The sequence below is a fragment of the Suncus etruscus genome, chromosome 11 (assembly GCF_024139225.1).
Source record: "Suncus etruscus isolate mSunEtr1 chromosome 11, mSunEtr1.pri.cur, whole genome shotgun sequence".
In the NCBI taxonomy this organism is placed as follows: domain Eukaryota; kingdom Metazoa; phylum Chordata; class Mammalia; order Eulipotyphla; family Soricidae; genus Suncus; species Suncus etruscus.
In genome coordinates, this window is record NC_064858.1 from 40507826 (window position 1) to 40520612 (window position 12787).

Sequence of the window (12787 nt, forward strand, 5' to 3'; positions counted from 1 at the left end):
TTGTTTTATGGGGGGGCACACCCAGCGATGCTCAGGGGTTACTCCTGGCTATCTGCTCAGAAATAACTCCTGGCAGCCACAGGGGACCATATGGGACGCGGGATTTGAACCAACCACCTTGGGTCCTGGGTCGGCTGCTTGCAAGGCAAACACCGCTGTGCTATCTCTCCGGCCCCTACTTCATATAAGTTAATTGTTGTTTTCTGTCTCTTGTGTCTTCTCTGGAATTAAGTGATTCTTTTTGCTTTGTGATTTTTATCTGAAAATAATTTATCTATCAAAAATATATTGTCACTTTCAAATACTCAGCACATTTTAATGATTCTTACAATAGGATCATAGAACTCAATGGTGGACAGCCTCCTCTTACTTATAAAAGATTCCAGACTCTCATTAGCAAAATGGAACCACTAGCAATACCAGTGGAAACTATTACTTCAGAAGTCATAGAAAAATGTACAACTCCTCTGTCTGATGACCATGATGAGAAATATGGAGTCCCTTCCCTGGAAGAACTAGGTAGGTATAACTAGCAGTAGTGTTGAACTCTCTCAAATGATTAAATAAGAAAAATCCCAATTCTAGTTTCAATTTATAAAATATTTTTCATTAAAATTAAAAACATGGAAAATTTCAGAAAGAATACTCTTAAAACTAAAAAATGCTAATGTATCTTTTATAATTAAGTGACCTGTTATCACTTTAAAATGTATATCCTAAAAAATAGAGGCCTTATAATACAACCTTCTTATGTGAGGCCTTGCACAGGGTTCTTGGTTTATTTGATACAGAGTTGGAGTGATAGTTTGGTGGGTAGGGTGCTTGCCTTTCACGTAGTGGGCCTTTGTTCCATTCCCAGCATCACATATAGTCCTTTGAGCACCACAAAGAATGACCCTGAGCGTTGTTAGGCATGGCTCCAGAACAGACAAAAAACTATTTTTATGCTTCTCAAAACTTTTCTGTAGGTAAGTTTGTTCTTTCAGTTATTGTGGTTAGATGAAAATTATTTTAGGTCCAGAAGAATGATGATTTTTTTTATTTTTTATTTTTGTTTAGGTTTTGATACAGATGGCTTATCCTCTGCCGTATGGCCAGGGGGAGAAACTGAAGCACTAACTCGTTTGGAAAGACATTTGGAAAGAAAAGTATGATAATATAAAGCACATTCATATGTTAAAATTGGCTTTTTAGAAAATAATATAGTACCCTAGAAAACAAAAGTAAACTATTGAAAAATAGTAAGAAAAATACTTAAAATCTAATTCTTTATAAAATAGTCTTTGCATTTAAATACCTTTTCTAGGTTGTAAAAATACATGGTTCTGGGTTGGAACAACACATATGGTGCTTGTTTTGCACATGCCAAACTTGGATTCTATTCCCAGGAATCCTTATGTCCCTTGAGCTCATGAGGGGTAATCCCTGAATGCAGAGCTAAATGTAAGCCCTGAGCTTCATCAGTTGTGACCCAAAATAAATAAGTAAATAAGTACCTTTTTCTGTCTTCAGAATATTTCTTCCTCAATACTATCCATTTTTTCTGTCTAAGACAGTTTCTGATGTAATTTACATCTCATAATATGTTCTGCATTGGAATGTCTAGAATAAAAGAATTTTCACTTTTATTCTTGTTTTTTTAAAACTTTTCATTTGTGGCTGAGATTTTATTTCTCAAGAATACTTAATTTTAAAGGAAAACCCAACTTTAAGCATTTTTTAAAGTGAAAAGTAATTAGTGTAGTTAGTAATTATTGTAATTCTTTCTGTATTTTTAGGCTTGGGTAGCAAACTTTGAAAGACCTCGAATGAATGCAAATTCCCTGCTTGCTAGCCCCACTGGACTCAGTCCTTATCTTCGATTTGGTTGTTTGTCATGTCGACTGTTTTACTTCAAGCTAACAGATCTCTACAAAAAGGTATTATCAAAAACAGAAACTTCTTCTTTAAAATATTACTTAAAATTTTGATCGGAGACAGACCAACAAGCTGAGTGTATGCTTTGTAGGCAAGAGGCCTGGGTTCAGTTCCTAGTACCTCATGGTCACTGACTACCAGGAGTTAATCTCACGCATGGAGCTGAGAGTAGCCCCAGAGCACTGCTAGGTGTTACTCAGAAACAAAACCAAAGAAAACAAAATATCTGATTCTTTGCTTTTCTAATCACAGGTAAAGAAGAACAGTTGCCCTCCACTTTCCCTTTATGGACAATTATTATGGCGTGAATTTTTCTATACAGCAGCAACAAATAACCCACGTTTTGATAAAATGGAAGGAAATCCCATCTGTGTTCAGATTCCTTGGGATAAGAATCCTGAGGCTTTAGCAAAATGGGCAGAAGGCCGGACAGGCTTTCCTTGGATTGATGCCATCATGACACAACTTCGCCAGGAGGGTTGGATTCACCATTTAGCTAGACATGCAGTTGCTTGCTTCCTGACACGAGGTGACTTATGGATTAGTTGGGAAGAAGGAATGAAGGTAAATATTCTAAGTGATGTAATATTGTGATCTGTGGATTAAGTTGGGAAGAAGGAATGAAGGTAAATATTCTAAGTGATATAGTGTTATTTTGAAGGACTGTGTACTTTATTAAGGCAATTTTTACAATTTTTTATAATTTTTACTTAATTTTTGTTTATTTGGCTTTTGGGTCACACCCAGCAGTGCAGTGTTCACGGGCTACTTCTGGCAGTGATTGGTAGACAATATGTTGCTGGGGATCAAACCTGGGCCTCCTGCATGAAAAGCATTTGCTCAGCTCATTGTGCCCTAAAATTGATTTATTTGTCAGTTTATTAACAGATTAAGTATTTAAAATAACAGGCAAATTTTTGGAAAGTAGAACTGTATGACCAGACAAGAGAAATGGTGAAAACTGACTAAGTTGATTTGCCTGGAGTTATCTCAGTAGTTAAACCAGCCTGGCTATTAAGGAAACTAAGGTTTTAACACACTGGACTTACATAAAGTAGATCATATCTATCACATCCAAGAGATCTTAATGGTGTATTATCCATTCCTTTTTAGTTTTTTGTTTGTTTTTGGACCACATCTGGTGGTGCTCAGGGCTTACTCCTGGTAAACTCAAGGGAACATACAGGATGCCGAAAACTGAATTGGTTGGCCTCATGCAAAATAAACACCCTATCCACTATACTATCATTTCATCCACTTATATCTTAAAACAAATTATTTTATTGTCACAGCTTTTTTGTTTCTTTTTTGCAGTGCCAGTGATTGAACCTAAAGCATTTGTTCTTCCACTGGCCTATATTCCTAGCAATGTCACAATTTTTAAATTTTACTTTATGTAAAGTGAAGCATCTTCATTTTGTAACTTCATCTCATTTTATACATAATAGTACTTACATAAATATTTCATCTTCTGCAACATGGTTTCTCCTCTCCAAGGACAATTTCTGATCCCTTGTTTTGTATTTAATCATCCTGGTACAGAATTGTTCATGAGGTAGGTGTATAGCACACACTTTAATTCATTAAAATATAATTTGTATTATTTTTTTTCTTTTGGATCAAGTAATTCCAAGAATAAACTCAAATCATGTTCATTTTAAAAGATTCTTTATGCTTGGTGGTTCCCTTTAGTAGGCAGATGAGTATACTAGTAAAATTTTGTTGGTAATTTATTTGTATTTGTGCTTTTTTTGAAAACACAGACTTTTTATGGTACTAGGAATTAATCCCAGTGCCTCACACATTCAGGACTAGTGCTCTACCATGAACTGCATCTCTATCCCCTTCCTTTCTTTAATGTCCTTATATCCCATTTTATCAGTGACTTTGATAATTTTTTTATTCTCTCCCTCCTTAAAACACTGCAAGGAGGGATGGAGCCATAGTACAATAGGTAGGGCTTTTGCCTTGCATTCAGCTGACCTGGTTTCGATCCCTGGCACCCAGTATCATCCCCTGAGTCCACCAGGAGTGATTCCCTGAGTGTGCACCAAAAACAAACAACAAAAACACTGCAAGGATTTTTAAGGTAAATTCTATTCAGAATTCTACTTATATTACTCATATGTTTTTCCCCTGAAATAATTTATTAAAGAACAGAATGTAGATGAATAACTTATTCTAGAATAGAATGCAGGTATGTATGTTAACTTTGGAATGTTTAATTTTATGGTTCTATGCTAGAATTTCTTTGTCTCGATTTTTATCTGTAAGAATGCAGGTATGGGAGGTAACTTTGGAATGTTTAATTTTATAGTTCTGTGCTAGAATTCTTTATCTTGACTTTTTATATGAACATGCTTGCTTTTGAATTATGTAGTGCAAACTAATTGTTTACTGTTACTTCTGAAGGTATTTGAAGAATTATTGCTTGATGCAGATTGGAGCATAAATGCTGGGAGTTGGATGTGGCTATCTTGTAGCTCCTTTTTCCAACAGTTTTTTCACTGCTATTGCCCTGTTGGTTTTGGTAGGAGAACAGATCCCAATGGTGACTATATAAGGTAAATCAAGGATGATTATTATTCAGCTTGGAATAGTACAGGAAGACTTTTTCATAAAGTTTAAAGTATTCCCAATTTACAATGGGCAGCAGAGATGATGAAGGGAAGAATAAACCAATCACTTAAATGGTATTGGTTTGAGTTTGTTAAAATTTACTAATAGTTCATTCTTTTAATGATGTTTCTTCTCCCAAAAGGCGTTACTTGCCTGTCCTTAGAGGTTTCCCTGCGAAATATATCTACGATCCCTGGAATGCACCAGAAGGTATCCAGAAAGTGGCCAAATGTTTGATAGGAGTAAATTATCCTAAACCAATGGTGAATCATGCTGAGGCAAGCCGTTTGAATATTGAGAGGATGAAACAGATCTATCAGCAGCTTTCACGATATAGAGGATTAGGTGTGTAAAGTCTTTGGTTTGTTTCTTTTCCAGTTTATGTCCCTGTGCTTGAATTTGAGCTTGATTAAAAACAAATGGGGGAAAGGCCACCCCAGAAATGCTCAAGGATCACTCCTGGTAGACCTCATGGTGCTAGGGACCAAAATCCATATACTGTATGCAAGGCACATGTGCTTATCTTTGACCTTATTTATAAGACAAATGCCTTACCATGTTTGTGTACAATGCAGGTACCTTATCTCTGTGGCCTCTGAATCATAGTTCATTGTTTTAGGTTTGTTAAAGCAATTGTTTAAATAATATATTTATCTAAGCACCTGATTAGAAATATGTTTGTACATCTGGCTTCTGGTTTCCTCCTTGATTCTGGAGACCAGCTCTTGCCAGGTATAGGGTTTGGGGAGGCCCCATACCAGAACCTTTCTCCCTAGCCTGGGGAGTGCTGGGAGGCTTGGCAGGCCCCCAGCCATCCTTGTCTTTTTCCCCTGACTCCAGGCCTTCCCTGGGTGCCAGCTTAGATGGCCAGAAATGGGTTCAGGTGGACTCTTAGTGGTCCTCAGTTTCCCCCCTCCCTCCATACTCCAGGGGGGAGGTGCATGGGGAGGAGGGCGGGCAGACATCTGGCTTCGGGTTTCCTCCTTGATTCTGGAGACCAGCTCTTGCCAGGTATAGGGTTTTTCTCCCCTGGACTTCAGTCTTTCCCTGGGCACTGGTCTAGGTGGACTCTATAGGGGTCAACAGGCTTTCCCCCTATCTCTCCCTACACTAATGTGAATGCGCTCTGGGAGGAGGGCAGGCTGTTCTACCACTGGTTTATGTTGGGACAGTCAGTGGAAATTTTTTCTCTTTGTTTTCATATTGGTAATATTGTGTGCATATATCCATAATATCCATCTTGTATTGGGACCTTGATACTGCCCTACAGAGCTCATTTCTAATATTTTACTGCCTCAGTCCCAATTCTTACTTCCCCCCATCCTCCCATGCAGATGCAGGTAATGACATGAAACTCACCACATAGAGTGATAAGTGCAGTTAGAGAAATAACTACACTGAAAACTATCATAACAATGTGAATGAATGAGGGAAAAAGAAAGCCTGTCTCGAGTACAGGTGTGGGTGGGGTGGAGAGTAGGTAGATCTGGGAAATTGGTGGTGGGAATCCTGCACTGGTGAAGTGAGGGTGTTCTTTACATGACTGTAATCATACAACTACAATTATATTTGTAATCACGGTGTTTAAATAAAGATAATTTTAAAAAAGAAATATGTTCGTAGTTGGGTTTTAATTATAGAAAAGAACACCCCTTTAGGTCCCTCTCCTCCCCTTCCCTCTCTCTCCTCCCTCTCTCTCCTTCTCCCTGTCACTCTTTTCTCTCTCCCTCTCCCTATCTCTCCCTCCTTCTCCCTCTCCTTCCTCTCTCTCTTCTTTCCTCTCTCTCCTCCCTCTTCCTCCCTCTCTCTCCCTCTTATTCCTTTCTTCTTCCCCTTCTCCCTCTCCCCCATCTCCCTCTCACTCCCTCTGTGTATGTATGTGTGTCTCTCTCTCTCCACTCTCTCCCTTTCCTTCACTATCTCTTTCTCGTCTCTCTCATCGCAGTAAAAAAGAAAAAGAAAAAAAAAAGAACACCCCTTTAATGGGATTTTCTTTCCTTTTAGGTCTTCTTGCAACAGTGCCATCTAATCCTAATGGGAATGGAAATTTCATGGGGTATTCTTCTGGAGAAAATACCTCAGGTTCTAGTAGCAGTGGAAGTAAGTGAAAAAGAAATTTCTTTATCTAGAAACAAGAGATTTATTTTTAAATATACTGTTTATTGAATTTCACTATGATATTTATTTTAAAATGCATCTTTCTTTTGGGGATGGGAAATCCAGCAATGCTCAGGGGCTACTCCTGGCCTTATGCTTAGGGGTCACCCAAGATGCTCAGGATAATATGTGGTGCTAGGGATTAAACTGCACATGCAAGTTCAATGTTCAAAGTTCAAGTTCAGGATAATACGTGGTGCTAGGCATTGAACTGCACATGCAAGGCAAGCTCTTAACCCCAGCACTAGCTCTCTTGCCTAAAAATAAATCCTACCTATGAAGAACTTTGTAAATCAATAAAATATTTTTAAAAAATCCTTAAGGGCTGAGGACATCTTGTGTTTGTATATATTTCATTTTTAAAAAAAAAAACATGAACACTTTATGAATTTGCATGTCATCCTTGCTCAGGGGCCATGCTAATTTTCTCTGTGTCATTCCAATTTTATGTGCTGCAGAAGCGAGCACTCATATATATATATATATATATATATATATATATATATATATATATATATATATATATATATGTACATATATATATGTGTGTGTTTGTGTGTGTGTATATATATATATATTATATACTTCAATGAATGCTCCTTATTGGCTGGAATGTAATAAGGTAGCAGAAGACAAATGTAATATGGAAAATACTTTAAGGTCATGTTCATAGCAGTTGATAAATTGCATTATAAATACCTTAGTACTGAACACAAAAACATACCTTTAGAATGTGTGATGGGGGCCAAGAGATGTACAGCAGGAAGTGGCTTGCTTTGCTCACTGCTGATTCAGGTTCAATCCTTGCATTCATATGGTCCCCTAAGCCCACCCGGAGTGATTCCTGAGTGCAGAGCCAAAAGCATTGCTGAGTGTGGCCCCAAAGCACAAACAAAACATGTGATGGGACAGGAGAAATAGTTTATTGAATCAGGTATTCTCCTTGCACACAGTTGGCACAAGTTCAATCCCTGGGACTTAATCGGTCCTCCTACTGGGGTAGGAGTAATTCTTGAGCATAGAACTAGGAGTAAACCCAAGGCACTGCCAGGTGTTCCCCCTAAAATAAAATAATATGTGATAAGATTCTTTATACTCTTACATATATGTGTGTGCATAAATGCAAACACAAACCCTCCCTCTATTAGTGAAATTTTAAAAATGGAAAGCTTCATTAAATTAGTAAAATTTGAGTCAAAGTAAAGATTTTGTAAAGAGAATAGAAAAACCAATTTTAAGGATAAAATGAAACTTGAGGGCTGGAAAGATAGCATGGAGGTAGGGCATTTGCTTTGCATGCAAAAAGATGGTGGTTCAAAAAAAAAAGATGGTGGTTCGAATCTCGGCATCCCATATGGTCCCCTGAGCCTGCCAGGAGCGATTTCTGAGCATAGAGCCAGGAGAAACCTCTAGCACTGCTGGGTATGACCCTCCCCCCAAATGAAACTCAGATGTTCACAAAGTTCATTCTTTTTTCTCTGCTTAGGTACATATCTATAACATTTTAATGGGGAGTCGGAGTAATGATCACACCTAGGGGTACTCATCACTTACTACTGGATTTACTCCTTTGCTCAAGTGATATTCAGGAAATTATCAGGTTGCTAGGCAAGCACCATTACTCTATGCTGTTTCTCCATCCCTCATATGTTAACTAGAGCAATGACCTATTGAACATGCCAAAAGATTATCATATGTGTAAAGTTATTCTAGTTCTTTTACCATGAACTCTTCTTTATGAAGTCTCTGACAGTTTTCTACATAATATTTTGTTTCTGCATAAATATTAATATTTATATGTGATATTAATGTTAAGTCATGGATAAAAACTAGGAATCATTTTACTAATGTTCAAAAGCTTTCCAGTGCCAGGAATTAAATATACATGCAAAATAAATGCTCTACTGCTAATTTTGGCCTCAGGAATGCTTTAGTTTATTTTTTATGTCAGATGTTCAAAATTGATATAAATAACAAAATCTAGGGCCATAGATAGTCTTGAGTGTATGCAGAAGACCTGTGTTTCATCCCAGTATCACATGGTGCCCTATACACCACGAGGAGTGACCTCTAAGCATTGTGCCAGTAGTTGCTCCTGAACACCACAAATGTGGCTCCTAAACCAAAAATAAAACTGTGAAAAATGTAACCTTTTTGAATTTAGAAATATTCTTTCTTTGAGCTCATTTGTTCTTGCTTTCTCCTCCAAGAATTAGCTTAGGGAGGAACAAAGGCAATCACATTTGACTGCTAGTCAAGGGGATTTTTTTTTACCACATTCTCACATATCTTGGGTAAGTATCAGTGGGACTCTCTTTCTGTGATTGGTGAAAAAAGCCTAGGAAGTTTAGGTAATTGGTCTAAGACCACACAGTTAATTCATAATTAAAGTTAGTCTGATCAGAGTTTGACTAGTTTCAAATTTTGTCCTTTCCTATAAACTAAGCTTTTGCAAATGTGGTACCATTCCTCATTTCTGTGAAATAGAACACCTTATTGCCGGAATGTGTTTCTCTTGATAGTAAAAATTAGTTGCCAGTGATGATGTCATACTTCAGAAATTTTTTTCAGATTATTCTACAATTTGAAGTAAAGTCTTTCAATTTTAAAGTGTCATTTCAAAAGTTGTATCAGATGATTTGTTACGCTTCTTTTGTGTGCAAGTATGAGGGACAGAACTTCTGTGTGTCAGTTTGATAACAGTCAAGTAGCAGAATGTATATGATGCAGCAGTCTCCAGGCACCTGGCTTGTGCATAATGATGGTACATATTGCCTTTGTAGTCCTTTCCAATCTGTAGCCAGTATTTGGAGGCAATCATGCTAGCAACTTAAGTTGGAATAATTTAGTTTCATAACTTTATAAACATACATTATTTTATGATGTGTATTTAATTCTTAAAAGCTTTCTAACCAAGCAAATATTTGTTTGTAACTTACTTTGTAGTCAGATGCTGTGAGACTTTCAAAAGACCTAGAAAGTGTAAAAGCCACCCAGAGCCTATAGTCCACCTGGGAAACAAAAACAAATGAAAAGGTTAAATTGCAAAGTGCTGCTTTCACATGAAAGAGGGAATAAATGGGAGAGAACATTGAGAACCTAAGGAACTAGCTAAGGAAGTTTTGTTGAGAGGTAGTGTGGTAGTGTTGCTTTTATGTTTATTTTTACAGAGCCTGGAAAAAGAGTACAATAGCAGGGCATTTGCCTTGCACGACACTAACCTGGGTTCAATCCCTGGCATCTCATATGGTCCCCTGAACCCCACCAGGATTTATCTCTGAGCACAGAGCCAAGAATAAGCCATGAGCACTGTGTGACAGGCCACCCAACAGAAGTGGTTTTGTTTTGTTATTATTATATTATTATTATAAATACTTATTCATCAACTTTATTAGTCATTTGGGAAATGCAAATTTAAACACTATCAGGATACATTCACCCCCAATTAGTATCAGTGACTACTACTGATAGCCTAGGATGAGGGATTTCAATGTAAATTCTAGAAGAGACCCAAGCCATCCTATACTCACTTTTAAGCAGCTAAAATAGAAAAGACAAGACAGTAATCAATGTTGTAGAGGATGTGAAAAGACTGGAAACCTTACTACTGAGATAGGATATAAAATAGCACAGTCACTTTGGAAACTATTTAGGTTTTTTCAGATTTTTATTTTTATATTCATTTAATTTTTGGTTTGCAGGCCATACCTGGTTGTTCCCAGGGCTTATTCCAAACTCTGCACTCAAACACTCCTTGAAGGCTCAGGGGACAATATGTGGTGTCAGAGATCAAACCAGGGTCGGTCATATACAAGCGCTCTACTCACTGTACTATTGCTTGGGTCCCAAGATTTTTAACTATATATAGTTTGTATCCTTTTAGTGAGTATATCTATTTAACTAGTATTTAATTAGATTAATCTCATTTATCTTAGAACTGAAAGATGAATTGTTGATATTGAATTAAACTAGTAAGAGTTTATGATGACCAAAGGACTGCCACTGTGAATCTTCCAGTAAAATTAAATTTTCTTTCCTTAGTGTCCCCGTTGTATCCCCCATCAACTTCCTCCTTGTTTCTACAGTATCTAATGGCAGCTTTGTCCCAACATCTAAACTACCTGTGATATATATTTTTCTCTTCCTCTCCCTCTCCTATAACCCCTTACATTTTTCTAAATAAAGCAATTAAACAAATCAGTAGTAAATAGTAAATTGTCATGTTTAGGCCATAAGGTCACTTCTCTTGGGGACGAATGCTTCTGTTTTTCCTTAATTTGAACACAATGACAAATAAGGTTTTCTAAACCCCTAGTTTTCTGCAATAACCCAGTCTGCTATGACATTTTGTGTGAAAAAGGTTGATGTTAATAGATTACCTTCTGCTTACATTGTGTTTGTCTCCTCCTTCTGTGATTTATACCATTAACTATCATCTGACAGAGCCCATAAGCTCTGTTTTCCAAAGTAAGGTTTGGGAATAAGAGGTAGAGGAGCACAATTTGGGCCCGGAGAGATAGCACAGTGGCGTTTGCCTTGCAAGCAGCCGATCCAGGACTAAAGGTGGTTGGTTCGAATCCCGGTGTCCCATATGGTCCCCCGAGCCTGCCAAGAGCTATTTCTGAGCAGACAGCCAGGAGTAACCCCTGAGCACTGCCGGGTGTGACCCAAAAAAAAAAAAAAAAAAAAAAGAGGTAGAGGAAAGATGTATTTATTATCACTCTTGATATGTTATGCCTTCTTGGTTGAATGTCTGATTGTTGTCATCCTGTAAAGAAGTGTGTTTTTTATGAAAATGATTATCATTGATTTTGCCTTTTGAATAGCCAACAATTTATTTTAGCCTTGATTTGATCTTCTATTTTTAATGTGTGGTTTTATTTTTATTCACATGAAGGATTGATTTCAGTCTTAAAGACATAAATGATCTTAAATATAAATACTGGATCTGTAGTGTTAATACATACATACATAACTTGCATTTTATTTTAAATACCATCAGGTTACTTTCAAGGAAGTGGTATTTTACATTATGCTCATGGAGATAGTCAACAAACTCATCTATTAAAGCAAGGTAAGAATGAAGCATTTAAGTAGTTTTATTCCCCACCTTTCCTATCTTAAATATTTAAAGTTATTATTTATTTACGTTTTTAAATGAAGTTTTTGTAACTCTGAGCTGTGCAGAATAATATCTGTCTGTATTGTATCCACCTTTAAAAATGGTTTCCATTCTTTTACATTTAATTAAGCCATTGAACTTGATTTACAATTACCCCTTTCCTCTTTTTTTCCTTTTTAATTTAGTGAAGCAAAATAGTTCTTATTGAAAGAAATTTAGAGAAGTGTGAGGGGAAAGAAAGAGAGAGAGAGAGTTATGTTCAAGAGAAAACATGGACTTCTCCAGAGGGGGGATTGAGGGGTGAGCCCCTTTTCTATTTTTTAATAGGGGCCATATGTGCTATGCCTGGAGAAACTTGGGACCACTCCTAGCTGTACTCAATTTGAGAGGGCTGTTGGTACTTGGGGCTCAGTGGTGTTGAAATTACCAGTGTCATAGCCAGCAGTGATAGAGGGATCACAGGATGCCAGAGATCCAGCCAGAGAGATTTCTATCATTTACAGTATTTCCCCTGCCCATTTTCCCCTTATCTTAACCATTGCTTCGCTCACATAGTCAAAGATTAAGTTTGTTTTGTTTTATTTTGGTTTGGGGTCCATATTTGACATACTAGCAGACCACTCCCAGTTCTGTGCTTAGAGGCTCCACCTGGTATTGCTGAGAGATTGTACAGTAGCAGGAATTAAACAGGTTTGCTGTATGCCAGACAAGTGCCTTGACCCCTGCATTATTTCTATGACCTCTAGGAGTTTATGTGTGAGTGAGGTCTTTTTCTTGTTTTGGTGATTAGTTTCTTGATTTTCTAAATGAGTGAAGAATGTAAAAGAATATGTTTTTTTTCTAAATAATTTTACTTACCACAATACCCTTTAAGCTGTGTATGTTGTCAGTAGAAGGATTTCATTTATTTATTGTTTTGTTTTTGTTTGGGAGCACACCTGGCAGTGCCTGGTCTCTCCTGGCTCTTCACTC

The 12787-nt window shown here is 37.2% G+C and overlaps 1 protein-coding gene and 1 non-coding gene across 2 annotated transcripts in view; one reads left to right on the plus strand and one right to left on the minus strand.

Annotated features, from left to right (window-relative positions):
* CRY1 (cryptochrome circadian regulator 1) overlaps nucleotides 1–12787 on the plus strand; it is a 76580-nt gene that overhangs the window by 57382 nt on the left and 6411 nt on the right. The window contains exons 4-11 of the mRNA XM_049783115.1: nucleotides 335–519; nucleotides 1060–1148; nucleotides 1779–1919; nucleotides 2170–2481; nucleotides 4330–4481; nucleotides 4679–4881; nucleotides 6541–6636; nucleotides 11696–11767. Of these exons, the coding sequence (XP_049639072.1) occupies nucleotides 335–519; nucleotides 1060–1148; nucleotides 1779–1919; nucleotides 2170–2481; nucleotides 4330–4481; nucleotides 4679–4881; nucleotides 6541–6636; nucleotides 11696–11767 (1250 nt within the window). The remainder of the gene's footprint in view (nucleotides 1–334; nucleotides 520–1059; nucleotides 1149–1778; nucleotides 1920–2169; nucleotides 2482–4329; nucleotides 4482–4678; nucleotides 4882–6540; nucleotides 6637–11695; nucleotides 11768–12787) is intronic.
* Nucleotides 7060–7161, minus strand: LOC126023653 (U6 spliceosomal RNA). Its single transcript, XR_007500757.1, has one exon. It is a non-coding gene; the product is annotated as a U6 spliceosomal RNA (small nuclear RNA).